The sequence below is a fragment of the Poecilia reticulata genome, linkage group LG20 (genome assembly GCF_000633615.1).
Source record: "Poecilia reticulata strain Guanapo linkage group LG20, Guppy_female_1.0+MT, whole genome shotgun sequence".
Taxonomy (NCBI): domain Eukaryota; kingdom Metazoa; phylum Chordata; class Actinopteri; order Cyprinodontiformes; family Poeciliidae; genus Poecilia; species Poecilia reticulata.
This window is the reverse complement of record NC_024350.1, coordinates 23,221,381-23,240,853: the sequence shown is the minus strand read 5'-3', so window position 1 is coordinate 23,240,853 and position 19,473 is coordinate 23,221,381. Positions and strand designations below refer to the sequence as shown.

The 19,473-nt window shown below is 40.3% G+C and overlaps 1 protein-coding gene across 1 annotated transcript in view; it reads right to left on the bottom strand.

Moving 5' to 3' along the window:
* The window catches only part of ptprn2 (protein tyrosine phosphatase receptor type N2), a 147,625-nt gene that overhangs the window by 77,584 nt on the left and 50,568 nt on the right, over positions 1-19,473 (bottom strand). Inside the window, exon 10 of the mRNA XM_008396736.2 lies at positions 18,618-18,697. Coding sequence (XP_008394958.1) covers positions 18,618-18,697 — 80 coding nt within the window. The remainder of the gene's footprint in view (positions 1-18,617; positions 18,698-19,473) is intronic.

Sequence of the window (19,473 nt, the reverse complement as noted above, 5' to 3'; positions counted from 1 at the left end):
GACAAAATGTGATAATCATTATTATATGTCTAAAGCAGAGCAGCTGCGGCTGCAAAGAGAAAAGGAGCGAGAAAACACGCATTCAGGACGGGAAGCGATTCAGAAATCGAACTACACACTTTGACGAGTGTGTTTGTTAAAATTCGCTCCACACCTAATCAATCATTTTACAGCAGTTTCCAAAACAATTCCTTTTAAAAGTGAGGCGAGAGAGCGATTCAAAGTCACAGCATGATGATTAAATCTATACACCACAGAAGGGCACCATACTGTTTTTTGTTTTCCAGAATTAATTTCCTAAATATCCACAAAATTTCTCTGTGTTTCAAACCCTATTGAACCAAACTATCAAGCAGTTTGGAGGGAAAGGAAAAAGACAAGACTCTATAGGAATAGTTGCCTGTCTTTTTAAGGACACCTGTTGGGCTGCATGGCTCATCTCCTCCTCATTTAGCCTTCTGTCGAGGCTCCGTGGGGCTGATTACCAGGAAGAGCTGATTCCAGTTGCACTGCTTATCAGTCTAATTAGAGCCCCTGGCAGGTGACTTGAAGGAAGTTGTGTGCCTCGAGGATATTCAGGCACTGCAATTTGTACAGGCTACGTAGCCAAGGAAAATGACAAAAACAATAAAAGTAAAAACTTGTGGATGAAGAATCCTTGTGACAGCTGAGTCTTTGTGAGGGGGACAGGAAGCAACTTGAATAGCAACTAAATAGATTGTTTTGCACCACAAGTGCATTAAAAGGTAATTCAAAGTGGTGACAACCAGTCAAGAATGAGCGATGGGACACTTTGACTAACATTTACCAGTAAAACCGCAAACTGTCACCAAAAAGAACAAGAAAATAAAGGAACAAAATCGCAGCAAGCAAAAAAAAAAAAAAAAAAAAGAAAAGAAAGATAGAGACAAGAAAGGACAAACAAAGTGAGAGGCATGGGGAGAAGAGACTGAAAAATTGAGGGCAATATATAAAATCTACAGGGGGTTGAACAACTTTCTAGCTAGTGTATCAGCCACAGATAAAAGGTCAGCAGGCTGCTGTTCGCACATCCAGGTGCTAATGTAACACCTCTCACACCTTCCCTGGTTGCTTGTCAGTGGCTGCCTGCAGGCTGGTGGGCAGAAAGACTGTTGTTTGTGCAAGAATAATATGTTGTAATCCCCCTGTCTGAGACGTGGCCTTAACACAGGTAATTGGACTTGGAGTGTGAGGATGCCTGTGGCTAAATACTCGCCAGCACTGCAAAACACATACAAAGCAGTCTTATTTAAACGTGCCCATAATCTCAAACACATAATCATTCCTTGGACAGTTTTATTGAGTCACATTGATTCCTAAGATATTTACATAAAAGATGCTAAGATATGAAGAAGCATCACATTCAAGAGCAGATTAAGATGTAGCAATCCTAGCTAAACCAAACAAACGAAGGCAAAGATGGTTTGAGCTGACCAAAATATTATTAGCTGTAGCACAGCTAGAGGATACAAGAAGTTTAGAAAGGTAGCAGTTTAAAGCTTCACCCATTGCTTCAAAAGTTGTGGGACTGTTTGTGATATAACTGATGGTGAATGTGGTAAGATAAAAGTGTGACTAGTTTGCAAAATGTGTTACTAGTAAGAGGCTTTGTTTTACTAATGCTACAAAATGCTGATTGTATGGACTAAAATGACGGCTGATGTCAAGAATGTCTTATAAGTACAACTTATCATAAATCAGTACTGAAGGCAAACCTGGAGGAATGACTGGATAGCAAGACTGCAAAGAGCCAAGATAGGCTCTTTGCAGTCTATCTTGTAAAGATAGACTGCGTATTTTAGTATTTGTTACTAAAATACACATGACAAGCATTTTAAGCAATTATTTGTGGTGTAGAATACTTATATTAAATTTGCCTTTAGAATGAAAATGCCATTCTGTGTGGCTGAGAATATACATCAACAACATAAGCCTAAAGTGGGCATGGTAGTTAAACTGGGAACATGTTTGCATTTGAGAAGCAAGCAGCCACCTCCTGAAAGGACCCTGGGAGCCACAATAACCCTCTGTAGTGGTCCATTCCAATACATACAGGCCACTGACCCATGACAGCCAGCCCATATCGATTTAGGACGAGGCAGAGGACACAGAGGACATAGAGAAAGGAGAGTATCAGGGGATGAAGAGAAAGGAGGAAGAATGGGAAAACAATGAGAAGGGCAGGGAGTAACATCCTTTTTAAAACTCATCCATAATTCATTTCCTTTTCCTTTATATTTCCTCCTACATTTCCTTTCCCTTTCAGAAGGCTATATGACATTTTAAAGGGGATTAGTGCCAACCTATTTTAAAATGCCTCGCTCACACACAGCGACCGACACATCCAGGATTGTACAGCCAAATTACCTATAAAGGAAAAACAGCTATAAGTTCCAGAAAGAGACATTACGATGTTACTGTGGTGAAATTACTATTGCGTTTCACATAACAAGGTGAGTTCATAATTGCTAGTTTTAATGCTCATAATGTAAGAGATAAAAACACGGACATGCCGATGATAAAAGCTCAGCATTGTGCTTGTACAAATGAAACTAGACTTGAAAAGGCATGTCAAGGGAATTTGCCACTTTTCCATTCCCATTCATATATGCATTTATGAAGCCTTTTATTATTCTGACTGACTTTAATGCAAAATAGCGCAATCACAGGTTTATTTAAAAACAAATGCAACAGACAGAAACACTCTACAGCTTTTTAATATCAGTTTTGTAACTTCGCTACCAGCATCATCTTTAAAACGAGCTTGAAAGGCTTTTAAAAAAATCATAGAGGAACAAAACATAATCATTTAATTAATTAGCAAGAATATCCCATGCACTGTGGTGTATGCTTCATCTGTTGAGAACGAAAACTGTCTCTCTTGTCACTGAACTTACGTAGGTAACATCATAGCTATATCTGTGAGGTTACATAATCAATCACATGTAGTGTCAAGGAATTTATAATAAGTTTGAAATAATTTTAACCTCAATTTCTAATTATTAGAAAAGGGAAAATGAAAAATTCTGTATTTTAATGTCTCCAATCAGTGCAGGAATCTTTCCGTTTTCTGAAAGTTCTATATATATATATATATATATGTAAACTTCTCAGGTACATGTAAACTTGTAAAATACATCCTGAATTCTCTAATATTCATTATGGATCCTGAATGTGAGAGATACTCTACGAGGATGCTTGCAGCAGTCACTGTTGCTCGAGAAAAATGTATTTATTTTTTTATTTTTTATTTTTTGGCTCCATGTGCTACCATGGAAGAGTTTTGTTGGTGCTTACAAAACCATTCAATGATGTATGAACAATAAAAAAAACCCAGCTTGAATACCTGCAGAGAAAGCTAATGGACACTATCAAATGTTGACAGTGTCTTCTGCCCAGAAAACAATGTGTTGGAGCTGCTGGGAAAACTCTATCCTGATGCTTTGGTGAACATGAGTTAAAATCAAAAGCCATAATCAGAGTATTGGAGACTACCCAATACTAAGGAGACTCTGAAACAAGCTGGTGGACCGACATTACAGACCAAAAGATTACAGATTCATTTTCCAAAATCATTTTATAAACATTTCTAATGTTCATGAGTTCTAAACACAACAATAAAGCATTAATCGAACAATTTATGTGGGTGGGTTCGTCAGGCTGTAAAAGTTTGCCACTTTTCTCCTATAAACCTTCACAATCTCTCTGTATTTGGAAAAGATCGTTGTCCTAAAAGGCATTTCCGGTGCATTAAATTCAGTAGTGAGAGGAAAAACACATTCAGCTTTTACAACTGCAACTATACATAAATGCCTTAAATTGCACACTCCACTCTGAACTGAACAGTACTTGTTAGTTTGCAGTAGAAGTACCCAGAAGCAGTGTTCAGTCAGTCAAACAATCAGTGGGGGGTTGCAAGCTCCACAAAAGCTACATGTAAATACAGCTGCACCATGCGCATGTCTTTGCATAAAGCCTCTCATGATGCCTGCAGGATCGAAAAATCAGTTGCAACCAACATTCTTAGAAAACAAAAAAATCAACAAACCCAGTTCATTATTTCCACTTATACAACATGCACACCATGTCATATCCAGGGATCCACATGAAGCACCGTCCAGCAGTTAGTCATGGCCGTGACTCGATTTAATTACTGCTTAATGCGAAGTACGGAGACGCCACAATCTGCATCGTGGGCAACAAGAGGTGTGCCCACATATGGACACGTATGGAGAGCGGCACAAAGGAAGTGAAAATTGAACATCTGTCCCCTTTTTCCTTTTCAAGCCCCCCTGCCAAAGAAAGCTGCTGCTGCACCTGGACATGAATTATAGAGAGGCACTTGGAAGGAAGAGAAGAAGAGGAGAGGTGAATGGAAATAAGGGGATGGGATAGGTTCCACATATACCCCCATCTGGAGGCACTCACTGGTGAGGAAACGGTTGGGAGGGGGTCATGATCAATTCGAAGTCAATAGTTACCAATAAAGAGTATCACAGTGATATCGCTTTCTATATGTTGCTTTAAGGTTGACATGTATTCAGAACTACCCATATTACAGGTGTTAATATATTAAAAAACAAAGGCGGCTCATTGTTAAACCTTGAATGATGTTCTTATGAAATGGCCCTCAACTTCTACTCCACGTTTTCAGACAGCTGTAAACCTTTAGAGAAAAAAAGTATATAATTATAGTCAAAGAGGAACTACAAAAGCAAATAGAGCTTTGAAGATTGAAAGCCCAAAATGTCACCCACCTGCTTTGAAGCTCCCTGGCTCGCTTTGTTTCTCTACACTTGTAGCTCACAAAACCACAGACACAGAGCACTGCATTGAGGGGCCAATTTAGCATGGATGTACCATTAAGAAGAACAAAAAAAAAAAAAAAATGCACAACACTCACCCAAACACACTAGCTTAAACAGTAATCCACTGCAGAAACACAAGGACAGATGAAGACGTACACACACCTGGGTTCATTGAGCAGATGTACGGCTGTCCCCCTTTGATTTGTTCCAAGCCTTTGTGGTTTCAGCAACTGAAGTGTCATCTGATGCCTCTTTAATAGACTGATACAGGTCTGTTGGTCCATTAAGGGGAACATCTTACAAAAAAAGTCTGTTTATCCTCAGGATATATGCTAATCTTCGAGATGAAGCAGTTTTTTTTTGTTTTGTTTTTTTTACTGATAATTCATTTGTGATCATTCAGTAAGATTAATATTTTAAAAAACACATTAGACAAAAACAAAAAGAATGAAAAATCAGCCAAGTCAGTCTGCTGCACATTCAGTCCAAAAATGAGTTTGTCTGAGCATCACAAAACACTACATACATTGCGCATAGGCATGCACTAGAATAAGATTATCACTTAATTAGAAACACAGGAATAAAACCAAGTAATAAAGTGAATAACATGGTCTAATTACCTTTTCTTAAAGCTGAAAAACAACAGCTATTACACTGGTCCAGATAAAATAATTACCGTATTTTCCGCACTATAAGGTGCACCGGATTATAAGGCGCAAATTCAATGAATGACCTATTTTAAAACTTTTTTCATATATAAGGCACACCGCATTATAAGGCGCATAGAATAGACACTTCAGTTTGGGTTGCCAATTTGTTCTGTACTCTATTATTACACATCCACATTTGTAAAGAAGTGGTCCCCAAGTACTTTATATAGTAGTCTGCCCCAGTCATTGTTTCACTCACGGTGTTGGTGTTGCGATATTGTGCCCAACTGCTTTCTGGGTAACGCAGACCAACCGACACGCTGCCGCCTCAGTCTCTGTCTCTGATTCTAATGCTGCACTTAGTAGATGTCCATGTAGGCTATATTGATAGCTATCAAAGTAACTTACTCTGTCTTTCTAGCAATAAATTATAAATTTGTCCCCAATTTTCATCCCAACTCACACCTTTCATTTAGACGCATGTAAAACGTTATTTTAGATAACATAACAGCGTAACATTTATTATTTTTTGTGACTTATAAAAAACACCAGTTATATAAAATAATTTAATATTGTTTTCTCCATCAACCATTTTATTTCTGTCCTTTGGAATCTCTGTATTTTCTGTCATCATGAGGCATAATAATGGCATTTCCATTCCATACAAAAAGTACTATGTGCAAGTTTGGCTTCACTAATAGTTAATGGGAACTTCTCTGACTGCAGCATTTCTGATCCGCTTTAAAGCAAACATCTAATCAGCCAGCCACTTGGCGGTAACTCAGTGCAATTAGGCCTTCAGACATGATCAGGACAATGCAGTGGAGCTGAGCGCAGGCTTCAGTGCGGGGAGTAAATGTGATCCAAGCGACTTTAAATGTGGCTCGGTCGTTTGTGCCCACCAGCTGGTTGGGAGTTTTTCAGCTGATCTCTTGGATTTTCAACCATCCTAATAACGACCGATTGCCCAAATTAGACGTTAGCATCCAGTGAGTGCCTTCTTGGAGAACAAGGTCCGGGCTGGTTTAGGGACAAATAAATGTAATAGTGACTTACATTACTTATTGCAATCAGGTATTTCTGCAGAAGTCAAACCTTGGAGTCACAGTAGCAGGATGTACTGGTCTACCTGAGTACATAAGCAAACAATTTTCATCCCTGTGTAACTAAAGCGTGCCTATCTTCACCCCAGCAGAGCATGGTACAGTGTGTAAAGCTTTAAATCAATAAAGCATCAGTGCTCATTCTGGCATTTGGAATGAAAACAGGGGACTTAGCGAAGCCTGCTTTTCCCTCAGAAATGCTCAGTATAATACAGCATGATGAGTAATACTCTCAGATTTGCTGTTGTTGAATACGGCTCGTAGCAGGAGTGAGGAAGAATTTCATTTGCATAGCTGTTTGTATCGGCTGCTTCATAAAGTAGCATCCATTGAGCATACAAACCACTGTGCACAGAGGAAACGTGCTACAAGTACCCGCTGTTCTTGACATAAGGACCATCGGCACACGGTCTCTCAATCTGAGTAGCCATCACTAAGGGCATGGGCACGGAAGATGAAGGGACAGGGGAATATATAGAGAGATGGGGGTTGAACGGGTCAAGATGAAGCAAAGAGAGAGTGAGAGATCACCACTGTCGACAGGACTGAAGTGGAGGTTGGATATTCTACAGACACAGAGAGTCGTCATCCCTATGAACTACCGAGAACAAAACCTTTTCAAACTGCTGATTTTAGGAGAAGCTTATGTAGCCTTTTCCCAACGCAAAAGATATCAGGTCAGTTCTGCAGATCATATTCAGTTAATCATCATTACAGCTTTGAGGGAAAACGTGTTGTTTTGTCAGTTCTCAGAACATGAAGCTAGTGAGCCGTTTTGTCATTAACTTCGCCACCATGTGTGAGAAATGTTCTAGTGCCAGCACAGGGCTTAGCTGGAAAATTAAATTATGGCAAATTCCTCGGTCAGATAAAAATGGCATCATCCACTCTTTGGCTCAAACCCAGCTGGAATTCATTATAAAATTTGGTGTCGCATAATGACAAGTCTCTGCTAACTGGAGTTCTTTTACCCGAGTGTCAACAACGTGTTTATCAGCTTTGTGTGCAGAGATGTATTTGGAACTAGGATCAACATAAAAGGCCGTACTGTTGAATATATGTGTATTCTCATTGAAGGATTTCTGTCTGAGATGAAACGGCCATAAAAAATAATTTTGTGTCCTGTGAATTATTTCTGTATTGATTTTGGCATATGTTTAATGTAAACTACTTTTCAGTTTTCTGGCAGAGGCCATTCTTTTTGCTTTTTTTTTTTGTTATAATGTCCATTCATTTTTAAGAACCCATAATTCTGTTACATCGTAGAAAGTCCAGTATGCTGAGGTATTGCTCCACATATTCATCCCAGGTTTTGCATTCACCTGAAAAGTCAGTTGTTAAACAGACTCTCTCTTAGTCTCGTCTGACCAACAGATAAAATACCAGCAGTATTGCTGTGAGACCACCCTTTTAAAGTATCTGCCTTATCTAGGTCTCCGATGTGCTGGACTTCCTCTCAAGAAAAGCTAGGACCAACGTTAGCTCCTTTTTTACTACATGTTACTGTGAAGCTCCTGGTTCAAATGCAGCCAATAAATATTTTTACCTTGAACATTTCATTGTGCCACCATTTGCTCCTACAAGGAGTCTACTTGTTTTAATGGACGCTGGAGTTGTCATTCTTTGTTACAATCCCCCAAGAATGAGATTTGAAGGTTTCTTACCTCCCTTAAGGTCCCCATGGCTGTATGGCCAGATGTGGTGGGTCGTCAACCAGCCTTAAGGTTTACATTAGTAGTTATTGTCGTTACCTGACTTCTGAAGATGACAGACTATATGTGTAACTTACTTGAGTTGCATATTTTTTTGTCTTGCACATTTAGAACAGTGAACAAGAGGAATTGGCCTCAGTGTCGCATCATATTTCACTCTAGGGAGACAGAAATGTGTTGATCCCTAATTAAAGTTTCTTGCCACATTTCTATTTAATAAAGGAAAGTAGAAATAAAAAATAAGTTCTTTAGCATGTGCCATATTAGAATTGCTGCAGGTACAAATAAAGGCAGCCCATAATATATATAATTTCAATAAATATATTATGTCTTAACCTTGATTTTTTTCTCTATTCATTAAATGGACTCAAAACAATGAGTATTTTTCACACATTTTCAAAGTTAGATTATAGTACCGTAGAAAAAGTTTAATATTCAAGGATTTTTACACATCTTTACTTTGAGAGCTATTTATTGTGAAAGGCAAGATGTTCAATAATCAGGAATAAACTTGGCAGACTTTCAGAACCCCTTCAGAAATACTTTCAGCAAAAAGATTAGGTATGAAAAGAAAAAAATAAATAAAATAAAAATGCTGGTGCAGAATAGCCTCCTAAATGGTAAGAATAAACAAATTTGTCCTGTTAGTCACCAGATACATCACTGGTATAAATGTGACAGAAAAGCTGCAAAAAATTAAGCCAACAAAGCTCTTTGCAAGGAATGGAAGGTTTCAACTCAAGTCTAGCACGTTCCGACTACGACACAAAGCTCATGGATTGAGGCAGTGGGTAGAGAATCGCAAGGCCACTATGCAGGACAAAAGCTCAAAGATCCAGGACTAGATCAGGAAAATGGCCCCCAGCAATGAACTGCAAAGCAAATGCCTCAGGCAGCAGAAACTCATGGTGGAAAAAGAGAATGACAAGCAAACTCCATGAAAGAGTAAGTCCCTGCACAGCATGAGCCATTGGCAGACTCAAGAAGTGGCTGAGATACTGAGAACTCCCATCAGTGGCAGTAAAAAGCTGATCTGAAAGATGCCACAGAGGCTCTAATTGTCACAAGTACAGGTTTGGTACAAAGACAACATGGCCAAGGAACTTGTGGGGGGTAGAAAAAAAAATGCTTTCAATCATTTAAGTTGTTGAATTGGGTGGTCTACACCTTCATGATTACAGTAGAAGATAAAGTATGATCAAAAGAGCAATGTAGAGTTGAAAAAAATATATATATATATATATTTTTTCTTTCCATTGAGCCAATCATTTCTGGCGCAGTTTGAGAGAAAACTTGAGTCTATTTGCTTCGCAACTATTCACTGCAGTGTTCCATGATCAGTGTTCAACAAGGGTTACTGAGCTTCTCACTGTGCTCCGCTTGTACTTCGCTTGATGTGGGACAGCGCAACACCATCGCCATGTGGCATAAGAGATACAAAGTAATGAATTTCACAGTAGCGTGTCCATCACAGGGCAAAAGAAAGACAAACAGGACAAAACAACCATGAATCCACCTACTCACAGCTAAGGGTAATATTTGAATCAGCAATTAACCCAATAGTCATGATTATGGACTGTGGGAGGAGACCAGAGATTGCAGAGAAAAGCCATGTATGCACGGGGAGACCTACGGAAACTATAAGACCTCAATCACAATTTAAAATCAGACCATTCTCAGACCATTCTTGTTGCAAAATAAGAATGGTGGCACTGTCAGCTTAAGACATTGCCACCATGCAGACTAATATTAAAATAAATCTGTCAAAATCATTTTTTTAAACCTAAAGTTTTTCTTCAAGAACGCCAAATTTGAATTTCCTTCTGATCTCCAATCAGGAGTTTAGACGCAAGCACAGTTTAAGGATCTGGAATGTACCGGTTCAATTTAGAAATGCTAATTGCTGATAAGTAAAAGGCACCTTAATGCTTTAGCATCATGCTTCGACACATTCTGTGTTCAAGCCGACTGCTCCGTTCCCTTCCCGATCCATGCCCGCTTTCCGTTTCAAAGCTTTTATCCACCTCTGGAACAATGCATATTCAGTTTTTGTTTACGAGCTCGTGGTCTCTGTGGGTGTTTGGGAAAGGTTTGGAGCACCGTGTTTCACCCCCTACTCATTAATCTCCCACAGTTCGCTGATAGCTTCGTTGTGTCCACTAGAAATTGCTTTCAATTATTCACGCCCATTTTCCACAAATACCTCGGAGACGGAATTAGCAAATAAACAATGCCAGGCGACACTAATCCTCGTCTATTGCACAGATCCTTTTAATGCACTGGAGATCAGGCCGGCTGTTGACAGGCACCTGTTACTGTCTTCGGCTGACTCGCAACAGCAGCGTCGACACAGTAAACACGTTTAAAGCGCCGCCGCCGCCGTGACCCCGGACTAAAGGTGAGGGAATAATACTGAGTCAAAACAGAGAGGAGCAGAGCAAGAACTGGAAGAATATGAGTGACAAGGATAAACAGGATGAAGGGAAAGTGTGAGACAAGGCCTGGATTCATCTTCTGGAACAGTCTCAGATCGGAAAATTTCCTGCACATGACACCTCCTTTCACCGTGACGAACGAAAAGAGTCAGTGGTGACGAATCAGTGCTCTCCGGGGTTAGATGTGAGCACAAAAACAAGACATTTAAGACTGATTTACAGTTACTGGAATGTTTTTTTTTGGGGTGTTTTTTCCCTAAACACTCATCTTTGACAATTTCAAGTATTTTCTGTTCCTGGAGGCGCATGAGGATGAAACAAATAATAAATAAATGTGACCTTGGAATTAAAAAGATGTTTAACGCCATGCTTCTGCTGAAACAAACACACAATATTTAACAGTTTACTGTGAGTCATGCAGCTCTGGTTATCAGGCGCCCTGCAGCATACACACACACACACACACACACACACACACACACACACACACACACACACACACACACANCACACACACACACACACACACACACACACACACACGCAGACAGACGGATGCATGTGTGTGTGTGGTGCATAAATTACCTACGGTAACAGTGAGTAAAGATTTCTGTGATCAACAATGCATAAGACAGGAAAGTAGGATGTGTCATATCGGATAAGCATCACATCAGGTTTATATATTCATGTGTGCATGTAGATACTGTATATATGTATACGCGGGTGTGTTTGCCCTCTAGCAGGCGGGTGGATGGTGCACAGAAGCCAAAAAAAAGTACCAGAGAGTCTGAGAGAACATAGCAGGAGTGACGACTGAGAAGTATGCTTGTAGCCGAATGACACATACACACAGGTTTTTTTTCCACTCACTCACTCACTCACAGAGCCGGGGGCAATGGAGGAGAAGAGACCGAGGAAGACTTTGATCACCGAACTGAGCACATTCAAGCACTCAACCAGAGAGGGCAGCCAGTGATGAGGAGGAGAGTGCCCAGGGAGGAAGAAAAGAGGAGGAGGGTGGGGAGGGAGGAAGATGAGGAGAAAGGAATTCTGTTGTTTTCTGACCTCTGCACTCATTGATACAGATGTTAAGGTATGAACATACAGGTGATCAGGCGTCCGGCACGAATCCAGCCATGCTCAAAAACCAGCAATGTTTTTCCTGACATAATTCGTGACGGCGCCGAACCCTGGTCGACAAAAGTAATTTCATTTCCGCCCCTATGTGCCTGGACACGAGCGCCCCGAAAAGAAGCAGTAGTGTTCCCGAGATTTGATTCACACTCATTTCTTCAGCTGCTGGCGGCTTGCTGACTTCTGAAGGGTTAATATGCTGCAACACCAAGCAGAGGCACAGGTGTGTCACACAGGAATCCCTACAGATCATAGTGCCATCCAAAAGTATTCACACATAGATCCACAAAATTAGACGCGTGTGATAGACCAACATAAAGCAGTAAATGATTGTGACACGGAAATCTTCATATTTTTCCAAACAAAAGTATGAAAAGTGTTGTTTATATGTGTATTTAGTCCATTCTTTTTCTTGTCAAAGCTTCTCTGAACAGAAAGCTTTGACTCTTGCCACAGCTACTTCCTTGAAAATAGATCTGAACTTTGACTGGGACCAGGGCACCTTGTTCCTAGTAACTGTTGTGCCCCATATTGGAGTCGTGGCTAATGTTGTCAAAATAATTTCTATTTGAAACATATATTCAATACAAAAAAATAAATAAAATAAACATACAATCTTTTATCAAAACTGTTTCAAATGAAATACTGAAATTTTAGTACTGTGATTATGGGACTTCTTATGATTTATTTTTTAGAACAAGTTGCTAACCTTTCGGGTTATTAGAAAGAAGGAAGCTGCTGGACCTCTAATGACCTCCAACACTTTTACAAAACAATGAAACCCTGACATTCAGTCAATAGCTGGAGATTAGAGACCACAACTGTCAGTGAATAGCTGAGATCTGCTTCAGGATCCCTCTAGAAACACTTAAAACTGACACATTTCAAAATTACAGACACCAAATTAATACATACAGTGGAAACCATTTTGGCACAAACTCACAAGGCAATACCTGTAGATTTCCTCATTTATGCTCTTTTAGGGTTAGAGACTATCAGTGCAAAGAAAAATACATGGCACTCCTCTACTGGCTGCTTTGCAAACGCCAGGCAAATCGCAAACCCTAAAAATGTTCAGCTTCCCAAGATGCAATTCTTTTGAATATTTTAGATAAGCTCTATAAAAGAATCTGCAAATAGGTGGATTTTGCACAAATAATTTGGATTATTTTCCACAGAATAATTGGCAAATAGGTGAATCCTTAAATACCGAACTACAAAAAGGTGGAGGTCCATTGTATTAACGCAATGGCTCAAATACACACAGGTAGGTACTATTTACTAATCATGCGACTTCTAAAGGTAAATTGTTCAACTAGATTTTTATTTAGGGGTGTCAGAGTAAAGGAGGCCAAATACAAATATTTTTTTGGCTGGTAAATTGTTTTCATGCCACTTCACGCATGTCCCTTAACATTCGTAAGGATTTGAGATTGCAGTTTGACAAAATGAGAGAAAAAAAAAATTAAAGGCGTGTGAAAGCAACAGCACTATTCAATGTAAGACGGGGAGCCAACGGAGCTACAGATTCATCCTCTTCTCCTGAGATGCAGGTGGATAAACCATGGCGCTGTTTGCGAAGAGAACAGGTAATTATTGCTGGCATTTTGACAAGTGTTTGCCAGAGTGAAGGTCAACTCTGTCTGCGTGGGAGATCTATGCTAATCTGCTCAGCTGGAAAAGACTACCACTCACCACTCAAATGGTAGCTGGCTCCATCACGCAGTCACAGTGTTTCCATTTTAGAGTTGTCTGCGAGGGTTCTTGTGCGCGTTTGAAAGAGGGCGAGCGCAAGTGCGTGGGCCTCTGAGCACATCTTACATGGCCTCCACAGAGGAGGCAGAAAAGACAGCCAGAACCGCGAACACAGACAGACAAACGGAGTGACAGGTGAAAGGATTCAAGACATACATAGGCTGCCTCTCACATGTCTTTGGTACAAAGCAACCGGTCATATTTAACGCGTCGCACCTCTAGTTTATGAATTTAAGTGTCATTTAAATTATTTCCTTTTTATTCTACAGCTTTTTTTTTCAGAATTATTTGTATACAAACCATTAAAAAAGGAAAATAGAAAAGGTGAAATGGAGTTGATTGTTCTGGACGGGTATCAGTCGTTTTGAATTATCAGAGCAGATTCTCACCACACATATCAGTATCTGCTGGGGGAAGATGGTACTATTCATTTCCTTCCTGATGTGACTGAAGATGTTTTGTGTCCTAAAATGACCTCAGTAAGGATTTTTGGATTTAAAAGATACATTTTATAGTATGGTCAAAAAAAAGAAAAAAGTACACCCTTTTGTCAGTTTCTATAGTTCTATGTATCAAGGTCATTCCTGTCTTTTCCAAGTTATTAAATGATATAAATCTAACCTAGAGGGCACAAAGGCACACAGCAGATTTCTATATGTCACTATTTATTAAAGAAGGAAGAAAAAAAATATGAAAGCTAAAACTAGATACATTCCTGCAGAGCATCTTTATCAATAATAAATGGCATGACTGTAGGACTGTAGGAGACGCAAACCCAAACCACCACCACACCGCCTCCTTGATTTGCCACAAGACGTTTCATTGATATGCTGCGTTTGATTTTAACCAGACATGAAGCTGTGCATTATGACTAAACATCTATACTTCTCTTTTCTCATTTTGAAGTTTGTTATTTATTCAGATGCAACGTTGCAAAGCCATGTCACACTGCTACATTGTCTTTGGAGATTAGATGGCAGTATCTGTTAATATGTGTTGCAATTTTTCTGGACATTGCACCATTCGTCACCCTGGTAACCCTTCCCTAACTGATGATCTGCCGCAGTTGCTTCTCTGGTGTGTTTCGACCGTTTGATTGTAGTTTTCAACTCTTAGTTTAAACGGTATCAGAGACATGCAACGAGAAGATCTTATTATGTTTTCTGTAGCTAAGGTGTTTAATGATATAAATAAGTTCTGAATTCAGCTCCTGTTCCACTTGATTTACTTTGAAATTTCCTCAACAAAGTTTTCCGTCTCACTCGTCGCCTCCTTGGTTTTCACTTACGCGTGACTCTGTGTGTGTGGAAGACAAAAAAAAGACAGAAGCTGAGGCAAGAAACACGGGGGCCGACATTGTCTGCGTCCACATCTCTGCGTGTCTCCCTCAGGGTGACAGCCATGTGTCAGGGTCCCTGCGCTCTTTTCCAGATGGCCCAGCAAGTTGCTCCCAGGGTCCTTATGATCCCAGCGTTCATTGACCAAAGCCAGGGTTCTCACGGCCTGGGGGCCTGCCGGCTCATTGCTGTGGCTTGGCCTCTGGGGCCTTTGAGGCCTCTAAAGGGCTCCGGGGTCGCCCAGCCATGACAGCCAAGACAATAGGAGTGTCCTCAACCCAGCTTCCCCACCCTCCACCTATCAGCCATGGTTAACACACACATATCCCATCACAAATACTGGTGTTTGGTCTGGACATCCTGATCCCATCTGAGTCATCATGCTTCATTTTTTTTTTTTTTTTTTTTTTTCATGCAAAACACTCAAATTCATTAGACGTACTTTATAATCACAGCTATAAAGGCGGCATATATCACAAATAAAAAGAAACATTCCCGCCAGGATATAATTGTACAATAACACTTTATGAAGCCAAAGCACTCATCCTACATATAAAACCGCCTACACACGTGCGAAGAGCACAAACGTGTAAGTGGATCAAATCCATCATCGGCGACAAAACGTCACTCCGCGGTGAGCAAAAGCAGCTCTGGCAGATCTATTATCCCCCCACCGAAGGTGATTTACATGTTTAGAAATCACTGTGAGGAAGCAAGAAAAAAGTAGAGTTCTAAACAACACATTCCAGTGTCGCTTTTTAGCAGCTTGGCTGCCACTTCATCAAATATTGAATAAATCATTTTCTTGGCGCAGTATGAACACAGCTGCAAAAAAAATAAAAAAATTAATAAAAAATAGAGTTGCACACAATCCACACACACGCACGAACAAACACGGACACACAGAATGCCTTGTAGTTTTGATAAAGCAGCAGCTTTCTCTTTTGTTTCGCAGGCGAGCAGGGATTAGGCAGTGCCGGGCTTTGTCCTGCAGTTTTCCAGTTGAGCAGCACACAAGAGAACTCTACCTCTACTAATACAGTCAGACCTCCCAGCAGGCCTTTCACCGCACAGCCGCTAAGAACCTGCTGCAGAAAAAAAGATGCTTTTCAACGAGTTATCAAATCTCCTCTATACTGTCCGTGCCTTTCAGCCAAGTCTCTTTGTCTTTTCGTTTCAATGGGGCATTGAACGCATCGAATGGAACTGATGGGCAGATAGATGGACAGCAGAATGTAGCAGAGCCATATTAATCTTGTTTAGATACCGCAGAGTACAGTGAACTTATCAACCATGGAGGTTTAATTTATGCTATAATATAGACTAAGTAACTGAAACAGACACTCCTCCGATTTTCTGACCTTTAAAGACAAAAAACATTGCGAGAAACGTAATTGATTTTTAAAACAGTCAATAGCTGGAGTTTAAATAGTAAATGCAGGATACACAAGTAAGAAGTTGTTGTGTTTATTGTTTCAAAAACAACAAACACTGAACATGCTTGTGACAATCTACTGTTTTTTCTAGTTTCATTTTTAATAAACAATGATTAAGTAGAGATAGAACCTGAGAAACTACATACGATGATCATAAAAAATTTTTTTTTTAAATCTTAGAAATAACAGGTTTGGTGTCAGGCCACAGGACAGAAGCAACACACCACACACAAATCAATTTCACTCACCAACATTCAGACGTCAGACGGGAAATCTCACAAAACCTCTCGCGACCAAACATGAGTTCAGCATAAACAAACATGGCTGACTGGGAAGAAGCAATGGGGATACGTTTGTGGAGAGAAAGCAACGCAACTCGACGTTTTTCCCCAATTTTAGATCAGAGCGGTCCCAACGTCCTCCTGGGCAGACGAGGTCACTCTCAACACACCACACAGCAGGAATATCTCTTAAGATGATCTTTAGAGCCAACTAAAATAATATGGACACCCTCAAGATTGTTGGAATGGGGAAATCGGGACAAAAAGTGTTTGCCAAATGTTGGGACAAGAATATGATCTTTTTCATTGAACATAACCGTTAATGGGCTAACTGATAGACTGCAAGCATGTAAAAAAAAAAAAAAATCATCAAATGAAGCATTTTGTTTTTATGTAATGCAAAAAATGTCGTCTTTCAGAGGTAATTAATGAGAATGAAAAACAATGAGTCAAAACATCATTGGTTTAAAATTTTTTTTTTAAATGTCTCCATAAAAATTGCAGAATTTTCTGGATTTTTTTCTTTTTGCTTAACTAATACAAAGCTTCTCACAGCAGACGGAGTTCTGGATGCAGTGGGGGGGTTTTGACGAGTTCATTAGGAGGCCACGTTACTTATGCATAGTCACACATAAGGCAAAGGTCAGCCAGGATTACCCAGGTGGCCACTGTATGTGGGCGTCACTTTGATTTTCAGATCGCGCCCAAACCATGCTGCTCCTCTGCAACCCGGCGATGGCTTGAAAATCCCCGCGCCTTTGCCACATCGTGTTGAAGTCAATGTCGGCGACTGCTTTGTGTCGCTGGAAAGTGAAGATGAACGCTTTTTTTTTTTTTCAAATTGCTTTGAACGTCAGGAGGAGGGTGGGAACTCCCGTCCACTTCACACCGTTTTGGGAGTACAGGGAATAAATCTCGTGCCAGGACTCTTAATCTATCCCCTCTATGATCTGTGGTTGCAATTTTAATGCATTTCAGAGCCACATCTCATGTTTATTTGGGATGAAAGTGATTTTTTTTAATTAAGAAAAGCCCTTCCCTCCACTTTAACAAATTACTATTCAAGCCGGCTGTGTTCATAATTCATCACTGTGGACCAGGCTCATGATCATGTTGACATAACATTTGGTCTGACATTTCAGCCCAGCTCATGGCTGTCATTAGCTCTCACCACACGAAACCTCATCACAATCAGTCACACGTGGTAGGAGAAGCAAAAGAGGACAAGAAAATAAAATAAAAAATAACAGATGAACAACCTCGAACCTGCCAATCTAAACGCCATCACCAAAGAGTCCATTGTCCAGACTTTCTCCAACAGGACAGTGACAACAAATGTCTGTTGCTTCAAACGACACGAAAAAGAGAGACACTAGGAGCAGCAACACAACTCTGCCAATAACAACACCATTTTGATTTCACGAGGGGAATATTGGATCATACTGAAAGCTCGCTGTTCTGCTCGAAGTCATTTCCGGCTGAAATAAGGACACACTTTGAACAAAACACACACGGCTGACTGACCGGAGCGCTGACAATAAGCAGAGGAGCGTGCTGACAGCGACCTGTCGCCGGGTGACAGATCCCCATCAGTCTACATCAATCCAGTGCACACTGCAGACATACAAACTCAGACTGGCCAACACAAACCTGTTTCCAAGCTGTCAGTCTGCCGGACCTGACAAACCAAACAAACTGTCCTGCGCATTGTGTGCAAGCATAGCAGAAGAAGGATGGTGGGATCATCATTTCTGTTGCCGATGCTCAGTGTTGACAATCCTCTTAAGGACTGGAGATGATGAAAACCCACAGACCTGAACTGTATGCTGAAGCAAAGACTGTGACAAAGTGAACCGCCTTGCGGAGGTGAGGTGAATCGGAATGAATGTCATCAATGGGGTCATTCTGTGAGGGTGATAAATGGAAACACGCGTGTTGGTCTTACCTGCAGCTTGAACCAGGTCTGCAGTGGTCACGTTTTTAGGATTTGGGCCGACCCTGAATGTCATTGCAGGACCCAGAACTCTGCAGACGACAGGTAAAGAAGAAAAAAAAACAAAAAACACCCGGTGAATGTAGAAGTACCTGTTTCCACCTATTAATATAATTTGCTGCATATGTTGGTCAAATTAATGCCAATGTGAATCTTCAATGTGGATTTAACCCACTTTCAGCATGAACATGGACGACTCCTTCAGTGTCCTAATAGTTATTCTGATGTAGCTGAGAGCACAAGGCGGTAGCAAAATTTATCTAGTGATTCAAAGACAGCTTTATAAAGGACCATACATTAAAATTTTCATACCCCCCATATACCATGCCAACTGGAGCAAATAATAAAGCCTCAATATGTGAATTTAGTACCTGAATTTTTCTGAAGATGATGTGAGTCACTATAGGTTTTGTGCTCCATTTCAGTTTGAGTATGTCCAAAGAGCAAATTACAGTCATTGGCTGAGCAACCCTGCACCCCTTTACTATAACACTGAAGCTTGTACTCTTTGCACCCATTCTCTTCTGTCTGGCCTCGAGTCAGCCACAGACTTCTCTCCCTGGAGCAAAATAATTGCTGAAGGTCCCCGAGGTTGGTCATGGAATAAAATCTAACAACTTCTACACACTCTGGTACGATTCCTGGAGACAGTCACAGGGGAGAAAAATAACAGTCTAGCAATGTGTAAAGAAATGCCCCTCTCATGTCTAGTGGACCTTCTTATATCACAAACGAAAATATGTTTTTTTATAAATCAAAAAGCATAAACTAAAACAGGCAATGTTTTTGCTAAAGAAACCTTTGTTGT